Genomic DNA, 19,701 nt, shown 5'->3' on the forward strand with positions numbered 1-19,701 from the left:
TATAAGCAGTGTGGTGATTATTTGAATTGACAAACTTTATCAAGGTTAACAGGGAAGATACACTTATATCACCTAAAATGAAGCCATTTACATGTACATAAATGTGTCATGGGAGTAAATGATTTGCCTTGAAAGTCTAAAAATGTACACTTCCCAAAATAAATTATCTATAGACTCAGTTTATTTATATATAGTCAAATAAAAGTCATAAAATAGTTGAAAACTGGAAGACAAAGAACTTCAGATAACATTTTTTATGTATGAAAGTCATTTAACAATTCTAAAAAAAACCCTTTTAATCAGTGTTTAACAGTATTAAATAGACAATTATTTTTTTTTCTGGCCCAAAATATACAACTTAAAGAATCTAAGTAACAAGTTTGAAATATGAAGTAGAGAAACATTAAAATTATTTTAAAACTTTTAAGGAGAGGAATCTTAAAACTACAGAAAAGCATTGGTGAGATTTTCAGGGAAGGCTATCAGGTAGAATAATATAAAGTGTTGAATCCAATTGTTCCTATCCGTAGCTTTTCCTAAGTGTCGTAGAACTTTCTCCATAGGAAGAAACTCAGGCTTTCCAAGGAAATACTATATCATGAAAAGACAAAAATCATCAATAAATGTATGTGTTGGCAACTAAATTCCATTATTCCAGATTACTGCAGTTACTGGAATATTACTATTAAACCAATTATTGTGATTAAGATCATTTGATGATCTGGATGAAATAATATATATTTACATTATATTCTATGTCTTTCTTTTTTTTTTGGTTTGGTTTTTGGGTCACACCCGGCAGCGCTCAGGGGCCACTCCTGGCTCTATGCTCAAAAATTGTCCCTGGCAGGCTCAAGGGATCATATGGGATGCTGGGATTCGAACCACCGTCCTTCAGCATACAAGGCAAATACCCTACCTCCATGCTATTTCTCCGGCTCCATATTCTATCTTTTGATTAAGCCTATCACTAAATTATTTTACTATATCAATAACTAAACAGGTCTTGTTTTCTGTATACTTAGAATTACTCAAGACTTTTTGTGAGAAAAATCATATTTGTTAAGATTAACAAAAGATAATAATTATATATAATCTTCAGTATAGTAGCTATGCAGTTATATATAAAATATATATATTAGGCTATATAGTATACATATGCATAATATATAATAATAAAAAGGGAATTGACATTTATATTGTTGAGAAGGACATAATCACATACCGTATTTGCCAGCATATTAAGACGGCTGGGCATATAAGACGACCCCCTAATTTTGCAGTTAAAACATAGGTTTAGGCCTATATTCGCTGTATCAGACAGAATGTTCCTGTGCTCATGTACCACAGTGCGCCAATCACAACAAGCAAAGGTTCAAAGGTTATACTATAATAGACTTCCTCTCTGACTCTGGCCAATCTGAGCAGGCTTTTTACAGTGTAGATTTGAATCCAGAACATTGTCTAATTTGCATGCATAAAAAGCCTGCTTGGATTGGCTGAGTTAGAGAGGCGGTCCAAGCAGCCTTGCAGTGATTGGAGCAGGATCGAGTTGGAAAATTCGTTTTGTGGCAATATTCAGACAATTTTCTTTTAGCAGCATATTGAAACATTTTTCGGGATATACTCAGTGTATAAGACGACCCCCGATTTTCCGTTGACTTTTTTTGTTTCAAAAGTCATCTTATACGCCGGAAAATACGGTATGTATACACACATAAATATAAACTTAATTAAAACATTACAAATCGGGGCCGGGAAGGTGGCGCTAGAGGTAAGGTGTCTGTCTTGCAAGCGCTAGCATAGGACGGACCGCGGTTCGATCCTCCGGCGTCCCATATGGTCCCCCCAAGCCAGGGGCGATTTCTGAGCGCATAGCCAGGAGTAACCCCTGAGCATCAAAAAGGTGTGGCCCAAAAACAAAAACAAAAACAAAAACAAAAACAAAAAAACATTACAAATCAATTCAGATTTTTTAAGCTTTTCAATGTAAAATATTAAAAAATCAGATGAAATTACAGAGGGTCTTAAGATTGTACTATGACTGAAGCATTGCTTTGCAAGAGTGAGATCTGAGTGCCAACATAAGCAAAGTATAACATGCTAAGTTGTCCAAGCTTATTCATTTTGGGGTTATTTGTTCACATTAGCATAACTGATCTAAGTTGTGTTTTAATTTTGTAACATTATTATTTAAATTTAAAAAGAATGAAAAAAGCACATTTAATGCTTCAAATTATACAGTAATGCATGTCCACTATGAGCCCTTAGTTTTGTCATTGATACCTGGAAGGAAGCTTTGCTGTCTAGTTTCAGGAGCTACATGTGATTTCTGGCTACACTGAAGCCACATGTTTAGAAAGGTATGAGACCCCCACCAGTGAAGATGTGTGATGAGTGAACCCAGAACACAACTCCTAGAGAGGATATGTTAGCACCACAGTGTCTTCCTGTGGTACAACCAGAACATGTGTAAGAAAGAGAACAGCTCCTAGAAAGCACTGCAGTGATGGCTAAACTTTTTGAGCCCGAGTGCCCAAACTGCTGCACAAAACCAAAGAATTTCCTCAAAGTGCCAAGCATGTCAATTAAATCTTAATAACAAGATTTTAGTATCTAAAAACTATAAATTTTATAAATTTATTAATTGCGGACCTTCCTGAGTACCAACTGAAAGGCCTTTGCGTGCCACTGCTGGCACAAGTGCCATAGGTTTGCCATTGCGGCACTAGGGCAAAGAATTCAAGCACTACAAACTGATGTGTAACCTCTTTTGAGAACCACAACCAAGTGTCAGAGGGAAGGGAAAGGGGCTAAATATGATAAGGTTATTCAGTTGTAAGACAAGCCCTGAAACCTTCAGTCTTCTGAGTTATATTTATTTAATTTTATCTTGTTTATTGGGCCATGCCTTGTGGTATCTGGGATCATTCCTAGTGAACTTGGGGACCATATGTGGTGCTTGGGATAAAACTAGAGTTGGCAGTCTGCAAGGAAAATGCCCTCCCTACCTGCTGTGCTTCCTTGAATTAAGAATTATTTAGATTTTTATTTTTGGGCCACACCCAGTTGTGTTCAGTGCTTCTGGTTCTGTGCTCAGGGTTCACTCTTGATGGTGTTGGGAGACCCTCAGTTGAGTAGTACTATTGAAAGAGGTGTGAAGATCATGGGCTGAGGCAGAGTGGGTAAGCACCACAACTAATCATGGACAATCCCCTCTCACTGACAAAAGCAAAGAAACAAGAGGAGGAAACAATGGGTCCAGAGAGATAGCAGAGGTAGGGCATTTTGTGTTACATGCAGCTGACCCAGGACGGACTGTGGTTTGAATCCTGGAATCCTATATGGTCCATATGGCTCTGCACTCAGAAGTCGCTCCTGGAAGGCTTGGGGGACCATGAACCCAGGTCCGTCTCAGGTTGGCCATGTGCCTTATCATTGTGCTCCAGTCTGTTCTTAAGGAGAAATTTTCTACCTCTATACTATAAAGTAATATTTTTCCTTGAAGACAATTTCCACATGTCTGTTCCAATTTGTATTTTAAGAAAGTAGAGGAATAGGAACTGGAGAGATAGCGCAGTGGTAGGGCGTTTGCCTTGCACATGGCTGAGCCAGAATGGACCTGGGTTCGATCCTCACTATCCCACATATGGTCCACTAAACCAGGAGCAATTTCTGAGCGTATAGCAAGGAGTAACCCCTGAGCGTCACCGGGTATAACTCAAAAACCAAAAAAAAAAAAAAAAAAAAAAGAAAAAAAGAAAAAGAAAGTTGCCTATTTAATCTAAAATGTATAAGGTATGAAAGTCATTTGCAATGTTGTCTACCTTTTCAGTCCTCACAGATCTTAGTTCTTTCCAAAAGGACAATGTAGTTTCAGGTCTATCTCCGATCTCTGGCTGTAGAAAGCAGTTGCCAAGATCTCTGAAGCTCAAGCATCACTGAGAAGGCTATGTAGTGAGGGATTTAGGCTTCTGGCTAATATTTAATGAGTCATCACATATGCAGGCTCTTGAGTATTGCAAAGCCCCTAAAATACAAGCACTCAGACCAACACTACAGTCCCTAAGCTATACTCATCCTGACATGCCCCTTCTGAAATCATCATAAGCAAAGTATAACATGCTAAGTTGTCCAAGCTTATTCATTTTGGGGTTATTTGTTCACATTAGCAATAACTGATCTAGGTTGTATTTTAATTTTGTAACATTATTATTTAAATTTAAAAAGAATGAAAAAAGCACATTTAATGCTTCAAATTATACAGTAATATTTTTTAAAAGACAAGATTAGTTACCTGCATTGCTTCTTTTATTCCTAACTGGAGGGAGACTTTTTCAAAACAGACGCAGTCATTTCCACAATAGTGTTAATTGATAAGCCATTTAGAAAACCTTTATGATTTATTCGCACTTCTTGTAGTGCATCTATAATATGGTCTCTAGGCAAAGAAAGACATACATGATCACTTGTCTTTCCAAAGTGACATATTCTAAATTTCCACTGTTATTGAACTGAACTATTTATCTCTCTGTATATTTTTGTATTGCTTTTTTTTGTCACACCTGGTGATGCTCATGGCTTACTCAGGGATACTCCTGATGAGCTCAGGGGACCATATGAGGGTATGGGGATCATGGTTGGCCACATGTGATACAAATGCCCTGCTCACCGTACTATATCTCTCTGGCCTAGAAAGGAGCTATATTTTTATGTGAAAATTTTATAAGCATAGAATTTGTCATTACCTCTCAGTTTCTGGATGAAGTTCAGCTAGTCTATTAATGATCTTAGTAAAGCTGCGTAGGTTCAATGTATTTGGAGGTATGAATGGAATAGGCACATCTGGCAATAATTTGGCAGATTCTAGTTGCTTACAATTCTTCTTGAGACCCTAAATGAACATTCAAAAATTAATGTCCATTAAAGACAATTCAGATAAAATTAAATTAACCTTTATTTCAATTAAAATAAAACATTAAATATCAGAAGTCCTACAGCATTTTTTTGATTTAGGATTATTTATTCTAAGTAGATTTACTTGTGCTATGTATGAAAAAGCTTCTAGCCATTTTATCTTATAGTAATGATAAAGGATATTAGCCTCTCTTAATTAGATTCCTGATAATAGTGCATAACAGAAAATATTAAAGATTTAAAGATTTTTTTCTTTACAGTTTTGGGGTCACACCTGGTGGTGCTCAGGGGTTATTCCTTACTCTGCATCTCAGAAATTGCTCCTGGCAGGCTTGGAGGACCACATGGGATGCCGGGAATCAAACCCAGGTCTGTCCTGGGTCGTCTGTGTACAAGGCAAACCTTGTCCTATCGCTGTGCTATCATTCCGGCCCCAACAAAACTTTTAATTATTTCCTCAAATTTTCCAAAGAGCAGATAAAACTAGGTCCATTTTAGATGTGGAGAATAAAAGCTTAATTCTCTCACTATACTTGACAAAGGTAAAACCACTCACTATACATGACAATTTTAAATATTCTACATTTCCTGAATATGAGGTATACACAAAACTGTGCAATATGCTATGTTTGTCTGTGTATAAAACTAATGAGATAAAACTGAACCCTTTCCCCTTCATGTATGAATCTTAAAATTCAACTAAAGATAAAACATTTGAATGTTCCAATTAATTACTATTAAACATACAAGTAGGTGACAAATTGAATGAAGCCATTGAAAAGCACTGGAAAATTCAACAGAGTTGATATTCTGAAGTCTTGGGGAAAAGTCAGATAATGAAATGTTAAGACATGTCATGTCGGGCCGGAGAGATAGCATGGAGGTAAGGTGTTTGCCTTTCATGCAGGAGGTCATCGGTTCGAATCCCGGCGTCCCATATGGTCCCCCGTGCCTGCCAGGAGCAATTTCTGAGCCTGGAGCCAGGAAAAACCCCTGAGCACTGCCGGGTGTGACCCAAAAACCACAAAAAAAAAAAAAAAAAGACATGTCATGTCAATCAATTGTATGTTGCCTTATCATCTTTCCTAGATTAAAGGTCTCCACAAGTTCTCATTTCCTCTCTTTTGCTCATTCCTGCTTTCTGAGTGTCTACAGTAGTGTACAGCTGGAAGAGTTATTATGCCTATATTAAGTTATGGAGGGGCCAGAGTGAGAGTACAGCAGGTAAGGTGCTAACCCTTTGTACACAGCTGACCCAGTTTCAATACCTGACTTCACATATGGTTCCCCCAAACCTGCCAGGCATGATTCCTGAATGCAGTCAGGAGTAACCCCTCAGCACTGCCAGGTATACCCCTAAAAAGTTATGAAAATTTAGATAGAGTTTCAATAACTTGCCCTATCATGTGATGAGTAATTACAGAGCCAGGTTATGAATGTACTGTTATTCATTATCATCATTTCTGCCTCTCATTGCATGTAAGAAAATTTTCTAAATGAAAAGTGAACAAATCCTGTAAATCTAAGAAAAGGGAAGGCAAAAAGAAATTTCCAGAAAGATAAGAGAATTTGAAAGTACAATTTAACAAAGATGGTTCTAGGCACCTTTCTTACCCATATACTACTACTATAAGTCATTGTTCCAGAAATAGACAGTCTCCTGCAGACCCACATCATTTCAAGGGGACCACTGACCATACATATAAATTGTGCAAATGGGGCCATGTCATAAAACTAGGGGGCAAACCAGAAGGACAGAGAGGGAAACAGGAGGGAAACAAAGCCAGAGAATAAGGTCAGAGAACAAGGAAGACTACTCTAAGTCACAGACACATCCTTAGTCATGGGCATCAATGATACCATTATCCTTCAGTGCTAACTCCATGGCTTACTGTCCTAGTTGACTAAACTGAGAGTGCTGGCACTGAGAGTAATGAGCATTAAAAGCACAGGCTAAATAAATCTGATTCCTTGTCTAAAATAGGGATTGGAACACAGAGCAAACAAGTTAGTTGAATCTATGAAACTTGTACTAAAATAAGCTGCAGAATTAGAATTAAGTAAAATAAAGCCAAATGAAGGGACAGAAAAACTTCAAAGAGGAGGAGATGCCAGAGTTCCCAAGTCTGTTTAGGTGCTCACAGAGGCACACCATCTTCCTACTAACTACATCTTGATTATGTTCCCAAAATCCATTTTGAACAGGCAGTGTCAGTGGAATGAAAGAACAGTCTCAAGGGATGAACATAAAATAGCCAAACGTAGTCTGAAAGAAGGTAGATAGGGAAAGACCAATAAAACAATTACTACTAATAATAGGAAGCATAATATAAGAAATGACTTGACAGGGAAGTCTACCTGTAAACCCCAGAAGAGAGTGTGATGCAACTTCCAAAGAATGAAAAGGCAAGTTGAAAAGAATTTTAGGATTAGGGTGAGTTGAATGAGTTTTGTGCTGAGGAAAGTCTGTGCGTGTAAATGTAGTCATTGATGGTTAAAAAAAGGGCTCAGGTAACTCTGAGAACTAAGAAAGAAAGGGCTAAAAAGAACTTTAGAAGAAATACCTTTTTCTTTTTCTTCTTTGGTTTTTGGACCATACCCAGAAATGCTCAGGGAATCATATAAGATGGTGGGGGTTGAATTCAGGTCTTTGCATGCATGGCAAGTGCCCTACCAACTGTACTATCTCTCTAGCCCCTCTTTATCCTTTTTTTTAAGATGAAAACCTAGACTTATTCAATAAATATTTGTCATTTTGAGCATATAGTTGCAAAGGAATTTTCTCTGATTGTAGCTTCAATATAAGCCTAAATAGATGCTTGAGCGGTAGTACTTCGGGAAGGATACTTGCTTTGCATATGGTTTGTGAACTGTGATTTCATACCCAGAAGCTCACATGGTTACCTCCAAGCTCACCAGGAATAATACTTGAGTGCAGGGTCAGGAGTAATCTCTGAGCATTGTCGGATATATTCCCAAAATAAAACAAACAAAATAATCCCAAATAGGATTTTGAACAAATACTGATAAGCTGCATAAGTTACCAATTATAAAGTTGAAGAGTTTAGACTGGAAAAAACAATTCTGAAAAAGTTAATTTTTTAAAACTAAATACAAAGATAATTAAATGCAGTTAGAATAGTCTTTTTCACAAAAAAGATAGTAAAGGTGGGCTTTAAAAAGTCTTGTTGAATTTTAAGAAATAAATTTCTCAGTAGTAAAGTCTACAATGAAGACTTACTCCCAGGAGTAACTAAGTTGTACAGAAGCAGGTTAGTAAGTTTTAATGATTGATTAATGTAATTAATTAATCCCCACTTGAAAACTTGATTTTAAAACTTTTATCCTACAAAACTACTTAATACACTATAATGTAGAAACACTTTAAAGGACAGATAGAGGACTAACCTTTTTCTGCTCAAAAGGGAAAAGCTCATTGTCTTGCTCTGACACCAGATGCCTTGGTCTCGTTCTCGCCAGTCGAGAAATAGAGGAGACAGGCTTTGATTCTTTACAGGTGCTGTTCTCCAGATTATTCACACTAACTCGGTTTCCATTTTTCAATAAAAGTGGTGATGGGTATTCTCCGGGAGTTTTAACAAGTCGCACATTCACTGCTTTTCCATTGATTTTTATCCCATTCATTTCTTTCACAGCAGTTTTTGCATCATTACTTTTTTTAAAAGTAAGAGATGCATATCTGAAATATAAAAGCAAAAAAAAAAACTAAGTACCCATCTTTTAGTTTCTTTCAATTGCTCCAAGTTTCAATTTATATCTCCTGGCCTAGGTATATTTTTTACAACTGCTCTTAAAAGTTATATAAGTATTTTGGGATTAGAAAGACTATTTATTAGGGACGGATAAATAATGAAGATGGAAGCAGGGAGTAGGGCGATGGTTCAGACTTCAGGAGCCATGCCTAGCACACTGGAGGACCTGAGTTCAACTCCTGGCATATAATGAATGCTGGCACCACAGGATATAGACCTGAAGCCTCCTCAACATCACTGGGTCTCAACATTGAACTGACTGGCAAGATTGCCCAATAATTACTTGGAGTGACAAACTGAGCTCTGTTTGGAAGGTATCCTCTCCACAAAAAAAAGAAAAAAAAGTTATAAATATTTGTCATTAATCAGTTTATATTTAATGAGAAACACCTGTCAAACTGATAATTACATAGATTATACATAGATAATTACATAGATTCATAGCTTAGGACAAGTAGTTACCCATCTAAAAAAAGACCCCAAAATTTTAATACACGAACATAACCTCTAAATGTTTATAGATCAAAGATTTAATTTTATGAAAGGCAAAACTTAAAATAATTGATCAGAATGAGTTATTCTGATTTTGTAGTGAAAAATTAGAAAATCGTACCAAATTATCTAACTTGGGCAAGTACAATACTTTTCAAAGTATTAGGGGCCGGAGAGATAGCACCAGCGGCTTTTGCCTTGCAAGCAGCAGATCCAGGACCTAAGGTGGCTGGTTTGAATCCCGAAGTTCCATATGGTCCCACGTGCCTGCCAGGAGCTATTTCTGAGCAGATAGCCAGGAGTAACCCCTGAGCACCGCCAGATGTGGCCCAAAAACCAAATAAAAAAAAAAGTATTGATCATAATGGTTAACGGAATAAATGCAGCAAAACTAAAGGGATGATTTTTCTTTTCCTTTTCTTTCTTTTTTTTTTTTTGGCTTTTGGGTCACACCCAGCAGTGCTCAGGGGTTCCTCCTGGCTCTATGCTCAAAAATCGCTGCTGGTAGACTGGGGGACCATATGGGATTCCGGGATTTGAAACACCATCCTACCATCTCTCTGGCCCCAAGAGATGATTTTTCTAAAAATGAAACTACAAGTCAAATTCTTTTTAACTTCCTTTTTAAAATCATTTTCTAAATTTCTTCACTGAATAAAACTTCTTTTTTTTTTTTTTTGTGGCTTTTGGGGTCACACCCGGCAGTGCTCAGGGGTTACTCCTGGCTCCATGCTCAGAAATTGCTCCTGGCAGGCACAGGGGACCATATGGGACGCCGGGATTTGAACCGATGACCTTCTGCATGAAAGGCAAACGCCTTACCTCCATGCTATCTCTCCGGCCCGAATAAAACTTTCTTGACTAAATGAAATCTCTTTGCTGAATAAAAATTATTAAAAAAAAAAAAGAATTTAAGGGGGCTGGAGAGATAGCATGGAGGTAAGGTGTTTGCCTTTCATGCAGGAGGATGGTGGTTTGAATCCCAGCATCCCATAGGGTTCCCCGAGTCTGCCAGGAGCGATCCCTGATGTGATCCAAAAACAACAACAAAAAAAAGAATTTAAGGAGCCAGAGCGATAGCACAACTTTAGAGCTTTTTGCCTTGCCCTTGCATGCGGCTGACCTGGGATGAACCTGGGTTCAATCCCGTGCCCCATATGGTCCCCCAAGCCAAGGGCAATTTCTGAGTACATAGTCAGGAGTAACCCCTGAGCATCACTGGGTGTGGCCCCAAACCCACCCCCCCAAAAAAAAAGAATTTAAGATACTATTAGGAGGGGCTGGAGCCATGGTGCAAGTGGTAGGGCATTTGCCTTGTATGCACTAACCTAGGACAGAATATGGTTTGATTCCCGGTGTGCCATATGGTCCCCCAAGACAAGAGCGATTTCTGAGCATATAGCCAGGAGTAACCCCTAAGCATCACTGGGTGTGTTCCCCCCCAAAAAGCAAAAAAAAATATAAGGTACTAATAGAATCTTTCACAAATAACATGCTTTGGATTATAATGCTGCTTGAATATAATAAAATATATTAACAAGCCAATAAAAAAGTGGTGTGTGTTTGTATGTGTGAACCAATCATAATGGTACTTAAGTCATGCAGCATTGTGTTTGACCAAGTCCTTAAACACTGGTGTGTGACAACCTTTAGTCTTATATTCCCCAAAAGCATATAATCTCAGGCAACACCATGTAGGGGAAATTACCTATTTTAAGGACATTTCAACCATAACTACAACTAGGATCCATTTTAACTGATATTGCCATATCTGAAATACCACTTATACATAATATATATTGTAGTGATCAATCTGTAAAGGAATTTCCATTATTACCATTTTTTTGAGTCACACCCAGCTGCAGTCAGGGGTTACTCCTGGCTCTACACTTAGAAATTGCTCCTGGCAGGCTCGGGACCATAATGGGATGCCGGAATTTGAACCACCATCCTTCTGCATGTAAGGCAAACACCCTACCTCTATACTATCTCTCTGGCCCCCTTTATTATCTAATATTTTTGAGTGTTCTGGTGATATCACAAGTAGAAATATAAATACTGGAAATTACTATTTGTAGGTAATGTAGTTATGTGCTTAAATAGAAAACAAAACATAGGGTTCACAACGAGTAGGGCTCTTGTCTTGCACATGGCCAGTGATCAATCCCCAGCACCCCATTATGGTCCGGAGCCACAGGAATTATCCCTGAGCTCAAAGCCCGGAGAATGGTCGAGTATGATTCCCAAACAAACAACAAAAGAAGTATAAGTTAGAAAGAAATTAAAATAAAATAGAAATATAATTTTGAGCATCTCTAATATGTAAAGCTTATTCCTTTTGCTTTACTTCTTTAATGGTATGTTTCACATCAACTGAAGGTGCTAATATTAGTCTCATTTTACAGATAAAGAGCCTGATGTATTGAAATGTTAAATGAGTTGCTCAAATCTATTCATTAAGTTAAATATGAAACCATTTTCTTACCCAATGCACTTTTTTTGTCCCTATGAAATAGCATAAAACAAGATCAATTAGACAAAACCCAGTAATTCTTACATTCCTCAGAAATAAGATGCTATAAAGAGCATTACAACCCATTCCTAAGTGAATCTATTTGTTGCTGTGTCTCTTTCCACTAGATGTGGAACCCCATGGGAATGGCCCTATTTCATCTTTTCTTTTCTTTTTTTTTTTTTTTTTTGGTTTTTGGGCCACACCCGGTAATGCTCAGGGGTTACTCCTGGCTATGTGCTTAGAAGTTGCTCCTGGCTTGGGGGACCATAGGGACGAACTGCGGTCCGTCCAAGGCTAGCGCAGGCAAGGCGGGCACCTTACCTTTAGCGCCACCGCCCGGCCCCTATTTCATCTTTTCTATGGTACACACAGAACACAGGACATTTGCATATAGTGGACACCCAATAAATACAGTTACTACTTAATTTGGGGAACATTACCTGTAATTAGAAGAATCATCAATTGAAATTTCACAAACTTGATATTTCTGAAAATAAGCCCTTAAATCGGCCTAAAAGAACAGAAATAGGTCTGTGAAAAGTAGGTAAACCAATAAGCAATTAATAGACTTAAAAATGAGTTAGAAACCAAATCCAGGTATACCTCAGATACTGAAGGGCAGAGACTACCAACATGTATCAAATAACCTTTGTCTCTTCGTAAGGGTTCAATGTTCTTCATTTCTGCTGGTAGCGGAATAAGATCTAGAACAGAAGATGACCTAAGACTCTAGTAATGTGTTTTAAAGAAAATGTGAAAATCATTAAATATTTCACTATTTTACTATGGTACCACACAAAGTTATTAGAAAATATAAACACCAGACTGAAGACCAAGAGTCTGAGCTAGTTTTAAGATTTGGGGACTTAATTAAAAAAAAACAACAACAAAGAGAATAGGGCACAGGGAGCTGGTACAAATGAATGGGTGCATGGCCAGCATTTGAGAAACCCTAGATTCAAACCCTATGTTGCATGCCCCTCTCCCACTGAGTACTAACAGTTAAGGTGTTGGTGACCCCAGAACCATTGGGACTGAGCTCACCAGGAAAGGTTCTGGGAATCCCTGAACACTATTCCTGTCCTTAAAGAGGTTGGACTGGTAGATTAAAAATGAACCAATGTCTAGGGCAAGGCTTCTGAAACTTTTCTACTTGCAACTTCTTTCACCTAGAAAATGCAAGAAGGGTGAAACTGATAGAAACAGGTCTGATTCATTATGTGATTAATCTTAAATTAACTTTTGGTTGTGTGTTCAGACACCATTTGCTATTGTCAAAGTTTTTGTGCCATCGACTTTGTTTTATATCATGTCATGTGGACTCAACCTGTAATTTAAGAATCTAGGATATAGAGTAGTAAGTGATATCATAACAAGTCATATAACTAGCGAAAGACAGATGAGTGCTAAGACATTGGATGCATGCAGGATTTTAATTTATCTGTTCTCCTCCACTCCCAATCCTGCTTCAACTTGTTAGGACCTTCTACATATATTCCTTTGCTAGGAATGTATCCTACACTAAGAAAATTTATGGATTGGAGAAATAGCACAGCAGTAGGGCGTTTGCCTTGTAAGCGGCCGACCCAGGACCAATGGTGGTTTGAACCCCAGCATCCCACTTGGTCCTCCGTGCCTGCCAGGAGTGATTTCTGAGCAGAGAACCAGGAGTAACCCCTGAGTGCTGCCACATGTGCCCCCCCCAAAAGAAAAACAAAACAAAACACACACACAAAGAAAATGCATGAAGTAGATACAGAAAGTTTATGGTAATAGAAAAAGTTAAAGAACTTTGTGTAAATAACTTGTGTGTGTGTGGAATTTTTGTTTTTGGATCACACCTAGCTGTGCTTAGGGGTTACTCATGTCTCTGCACTCAGAAATTGTTCCTGGCAAGCTGAGGAACATATGGGATGCTAGGAATTGAACCAGGGTCCATCCCGGGTTGGACACATGCAAGGCAAACACCCTACCACTGTGCTATCTCTCCAGCCCCCAAATAATTTAATTTAGACATTATCTTTCTTGTAAATCACACATTTTGGGGGGGGTGTCACACCCAGTGACGCTCAGAGGTAAGTTACCCCTGGCTGTGTGCTCAGAAATCACTACTGGCTTGAGGGACCATATAGGACGCCAGGGGATCGAACCACGGTCTGTCCTAGGCTAACATGCGCTAGGCAGACGCCTTACTGCTTGCACCACCACTCTGGCCCCATATATTTTTCTTTTTTAATATAAAAATCTCACAATTCTCACAGGGCTAGAGTGATACTACATGGGGAGGACTTCTGCCTTGAATGTTATGGACTGAGTTCGATCCCCAGGATCCTGTATGGCCCCGAGCCTGCCAGGAGTGCATAACTAGGAATAATTCTTGAGTGCAACGGGTGTGACCCCTCCAAATTTTTCTAAATTATTATTACTTTATCTTTGGGCCAAAAAACCTTTTCTGGTGTCTTAGTGACTGCTTAAAGCAGTGCTGGGGCAGGGGAATTAGGTATCAAACCATACATGGCAGTGCTCAGGGCTTACTTCTGGTTCTGGATCTCTCCTATGGGGTAACAGGGATAGATCCCAGGTCAGCTGCATTCAAGTCATATATCCTACTTGTGGTTTTTTTTATTTTTTTTTTTGCTAGGAAAATAAGGGGAATTTATTATTTTCTTTTCTTCTTTTTCTTTCCTTTTTTAAGTTAAATAATTTCTTTATTTAAACACCACAATTACAAACAATTGTAGTTGGGTTTCAGTCACAACAAGAATACCACCCTTCACCCATGCAACCTTCCCCCATCACCAATGCTTCACCCTCACCTGTATTCCCTAGTTGTAGTTTTGTTACCCATAGAGATCAAATTTACACATATATGTACATATTTACAAATATGTGGTCTCTACTTGGGCTATTTCCTCAATCCCTCCTGGTCTGTTTTGAATAGAATCCAGTTTGAAGTGGAAAAGGAATCACTAAATTGAGATTCATTCATTCTCTCTCTCTCTCTCTCTCTCTCTCTCTCCCCCCTCCCTCCCTCCCTCCTCTCTCTTCTTGGGTCCACACCCAGTGACGCTCAGTGACTCCTGGCTATGTGCTCAGAAATCACTTCTGGTTGGGGGATAATATGGAACACCAGGGGATCAAACCCAGGTCTGTCCTGGATCAGCTGCATGCAAGGCAAACACCCTACCTCTGTGCCACTGCTCTGGCCCCTAAATATATTCTTTTAAGATACTATGAAAATCTGTTACATAAAAATATATAAATAGCTATTGGCAGCTTTTATATTTATATATAAACTCTTATTTATATAAGGAGTTATCAGCTAATTTAAATTTTTGTACTATAAGGAGATGCAGGTGGTTCCAAGCATGGCTGGACCCAAGCACCACCAGGACCCCCCCCCCCCAAATTATGGAAAACCCAAACCTTACTGAGTCTTTGCTAAATGTCAGATCATCTGCCAGACTCTTTTTCATAATTTAAAGCAACCCCAAGGAACACTATCATTCCCACTTTCCAGATGAGCACACTCTAGTCCTATATATCTAGGTCCCAAATCTAGTAAGCAGTGGTGCTGACACTCAGGTAAAATCTTTTATTTCATAATACCTACCCCTCAACAACTTACCTCATAGTTATTGTTAAATATGTTTATAACTTACTGAAAAGAAAACAGTGAAAGTAAATACTTTACAAAATTTTATCTCAGGGTGAGAAGGGACCAAGTTTTTAAAAGCACAGCCAAAATGAATAATGACTAAGGATCAGAAGTCATGTTTTCTAGACATCCCTTTTACTAGAGTTCAGTAGCATTGCAATGGGCTGAATAAACATTCTACCTAGAATTGAGGGCAGTAAAAACAACAGATGCTGGCTCAACTCAGTTTGATCCCCAGTATCCTATAGGGTCCCCCAAGTCTTAACAGAAGTGATACCTTAGCAAAGAGTAGGAGTAAGCTCTGAGTACCACTGGGTGTGGCCTGACCCTGCCTCCCTAAAAACCTTAAGAAGCATTGTTTTTTTAAGTAGAAAAATAACTTAACAACTTAACATTTAATTATGATTTGTAAAATAAAAGAAAAAAATCCACAGCAGCTTAAAGGCAGAAATAAGGAAGATAGTGGCACAGATTCATTTAATTCTCAATAGATAGGCATAGGCCAGCCAGTCATGAAAGTTCATGGCTATACAGGTCTCGCAGCTCTGGGTGCCTGTGGTAAACTGGGGTGCCTTAGGAGAGGGGCAGATACTGTAGCCTGGCAACCACCCCCATCCCTAACAGCCGCCACACCAACGGCCCAACTTCATCACTTTTTCACTGTTCTCTGCAGAGACACCAAAGCACCAAAAGCTTTGTTTTGGTATGACAGCTGTGAGGCTGATATTTCTAGGGTCTTTTTGGAGCCAGAGTAGGCCACCTCCCCCTGTGCCTTGGTATTTTCAGAAGCCCTAGTAGCCAGGCCCATGATTCACAGCAGCTGGCTGCTGCCCAATTTGCTCATTGGCCCAGCTCAACAGCTCCTTGAAGACCTGGACTACACAACACCTTCATATTTTTCAATACTGACATTCTAGTAGGCATGCACCAAATCAGATGTAAAATTATCATAGAAGCCACCTAAGATCAACAAACAAAATCAGCAACACAACTAGCAACAAACAGCTTAATAAACCTTCAATGACTTGACCTCATAGTGATATGACAATTTTCACAAATTTTTTTAATGAGTCCCCTCCCCCCAATAATTCCATTACCATTTAGTTGTAACAAACAATATTAAGTAAATTATTTGTATCTGTCAAGAGATAGCCTTTGGGACAATGGGACACTAGGGATAGTAGTGGAGGGAATGTTATATTGGTGGCGGGATTAGTATTGGAATGCTTAAAATAACTATGATCAGCAACTTTATAAACCACGGTGTTAAAGGAAAAATTATTAAATTAAATAGTGCTAGAAGGTCAATAATCACAGATATTAGGGGCAAACATTTCTGAAAGAAATTAAACTATTAAAGTGAGAAAGACAGTTTTCACCTCTCCTGTCCTGTCCCAAGTAATACAGAAGACATAAGCACTGTTCTACAATGGATTTTGGTTTGGATTCTTAGTAAACCACAAAGAACTCACCTTGTGTAAGTTCCAGATGTCCTTTGTCTTGTTCTATTTGATTTTCTTGAATTTCTGAAAAGTCGGTTCCTGTCAGGTTCTCTCTAGCATCAAACCAATCTTCAGTTAAACCTCTATCATTTTTACAGCCTAAAAAATTAAGCATAAGTAGCTAAAATTATGTATAAGGTTTAACCTGAGGAATTATCTAAAATTATTCCTGAGAATAAACTATACTGATGTCTATTAGTTTTATGTAATAACTAAGAAATATTTTAATAAAATAAGAAAATCAAGTATAAAGATTCATTGAAAAGAGAATTCCTGCAGTCCCTTAATAAAAAGCACTTTTGCACTAGAGCATTTTGCACCCCAGTTCTCCTTTAACACTAATTTCTGGCTTATTTATCTTTGATTAAAGAGACTTCAACCTAGAAGAACATTGTCTTTATAAAATGGGACTAAGTAATATGGTACTTTAAATTTTATTTAATATTGAATTAATGTTCTTTTTTTGTCTGGTAATCTTTCCACAGAGAACCAAGAGTTAAAAAAAATTCACACGAATTTACATTATATTATAAAGTAGATAGAAGAACAAAAAGTTTATTTTTCTCAAAAGATAAAAATCACAAAATAGGTAATTAAATGTCTTATTACTTAGCACTGTCAAATTTATTAAGGGAAATTGATATAACAAAATAATATTGTCATAATTTAATTTAAAATATTTAGATTTAGGGGCCAAAGAGATAGCACAGCGGTAGGGCATTTGCCTTGCATGCAGCAGATTCGAACAGACAGTGGTTTGAATCCCGGCATCCCATATGGTCCCCCGTGCCTGCCAGGAGCGACTTCTGAGCTCAGACCCAGGAGTAAACCTGAGCACCACCAGGTGTGACCCCAAAACCAAAAAAAAAAAAAAAAGGTTTAGATTTAATGAATGGGCATAAGGGACATTTCAAACTTACTTTTGTTTTCTGTACCATGAGAAGGTGATATGTTTTTATCGTGACCTTTATCTTCAAGTTTCAGTTGACTCAAGTCTACGTCTATCTCGCCATTTTTAAAGTCATCCTTGGGTAATCTATTCTGTATAGCATTACTATTGTCAGATACTACAGACATCTGAAGATCAAAATAGAAACAACAATAATGGTAACTGAGGACTAACAATTACTATGATCTATTTGAACAGCACTTTTCACTTGTTAAAATAGTCCTCATGAGCTGGAGCAATAGTACAGTGGGTAGAGTGTTTGCCTTGCACATGGCCATCACAGGTTCAATCCTGACCACCCATATGGTCTACAGCCCACCAGGAGTGATTCCTGAGCACTGCCAGGTGTGGCCCTAAAACAAACAAAAATAGCCTTCACTACAAAGAAGGCTATGAGAGAAAAGACTTTTTTCAACCTGAATTAACAGGTAAGCAAGAGTAATTTAAAGAACCTGTTGCTTTGTCTGTCACAATTAGAACATAAACCCTGTGTACAAAGCAGATATAGGGTCTGTACTATAGTTAGTTAGGAAGTATGACAAACTCAACACTAGCAGCACTTGAAATCATTTTTGAGGCATGAATATATTTTCCTACTAACATTTAATAGTTGCATATTTAATATTTGTTCATGCATATTTTAATATGTGTAAAAGTACTATTTTCTTATAATTTACTCTTGCTTTTATTTCAAAAGGATAATGAGCACTCATGGTGCTTTTAATTGCTCTCTACTAAAGAAAATTTTTTTACTCCCAGTTTGCTTGTTCAGGAATTTTATGCATTTCCTTTTTTTGTTTGTTTTTTGGGCCACACCTGTTTGCCAGTGCTCAAGGATCACTGATGGCACTGCTCAGAGAACAATATGGGATGCTAGAGATGGAAGGAACCTGGTTGGTCGAGTGCAAGGCAAGCTGCTTAGCCCCAATAATTTATTTCCTAACATAAAGCCAGGATTCCTTTTTCTTAAGATAAAAACACACTTTTGTACTTTTATATGCCCATTTTTATTTTCCCTTAAATTTTTCTTAATTCTTTAAATCTACTAAATAATGTTTATAGAATTAATCTATTTTATTTAAGTTATAAAAAGCAGGAAATGAAGATAGTATAGCAGGCAGGGTTTTACCAGAGAACCCAGGTTCTATCCCTGGCATCCTATATGATCTTAACACTTCCAGGAATTCTGAGTATGGAGCCAGGAGTTACCCCCAAGCATCATCAGATGTGGCCCCTGCTCCCAAAGAATAGTATCAACATAGAATCATTCATAATATTGTTAACATTTATGAACCTATAAATTATAGTTTAATTTTTTATATCAAGTTATCAGTGATTTATAATTTTTTAAAATTCCAAGTTATTATTTCAATTCATTCATTCATGTGTATAGGTGATACCGCCTCCACAATTACAAAAACAAAGCAAAGGGGCAGGAGCCATAGTACAGTGGTAGGGCATTTGCCTTGCAGGAGGCTGACCCAGGACAGACCTGGGTTCAATCTTAGGCGTCCCATATGCTCCCCCGGCTAGGAGCAATTTCTGAGCTCATAGCCAGGAGTAACCACTGAGCACCACCGGGGGGTGACCCCCCCAAAACAAACAAACGAGCAAAGATTTCTCCCACATGTGAGATAATAAAGAAACATAGTTGAGGTTTCTTGGGGAAGGGAGGTGAGTTACACTGGTAGTAAGTGTGGCATTAAAATTATGTTTATTCCCCAGCACCCCTCTGCCGCCTTGCTCCAGATCTCCAGGGCTTCCCCGGGTCACGTGCCTGGGCAAGCCGGTGAGTTGGGTCCCTTGGCGGAGCTTGAAGGTACCCTAGGCTTTCCCCATTATCCATTCAGCTCCTTAGGGAGGGTCTGAGTGCGGCCCAGAACTTATGGCCTCCC

General features: G+C 38.3%; 1 protein-coding gene across 1 annotated transcript in view; it reads right to left on the minus strand.

Annotated features, from left to right (window-relative positions):
* Positions 1 to 4,317: 4,317 nt before the first annotated feature.
* RBM44 (RNA binding motif protein 44) overlaps positions 4,318 to 19,701 on the minus strand; it is a 33,824-nt gene continuing 18,440 nt past the window's right edge. The window contains exons 8-14 of the mRNA XM_049773631.1: positions 17,823 to 17,934; positions 16,828 to 16,956; positions 12,301 to 12,380; positions 12,138 to 12,208; positions 8,326 to 8,617; positions 4,749 to 4,894; positions 4,318 to 4,441 (exon numbers count right to left, since the gene is read on the minus strand). Coding sequence (XP_049629588.1) covers positions 4,318 to 4,441; positions 4,749 to 4,894; positions 8,326 to 8,617; positions 12,138 to 12,208; positions 12,301 to 12,380; positions 16,828 to 16,956; positions 17,823 to 17,934 — 954 coding nt within the window. The remainder of the gene's footprint in view (positions 4,442 to 4,748; positions 4,895 to 8,325; positions 8,618 to 12,137; positions 12,209 to 12,300; positions 12,381 to 16,827; positions 16,957 to 17,822; positions 17,935 to 19,701) is intronic.

This window comes from Suncus etruscus, chromosome 5 (assembly GCF_024139225.1).
Source record: "Suncus etruscus isolate mSunEtr1 chromosome 5, mSunEtr1.pri.cur, whole genome shotgun sequence".
In the NCBI taxonomy this organism is placed as follows: Eukaryota; Metazoa; Chordata; class Mammalia; order Eulipotyphla; family Soricidae; genus Suncus; species Suncus etruscus.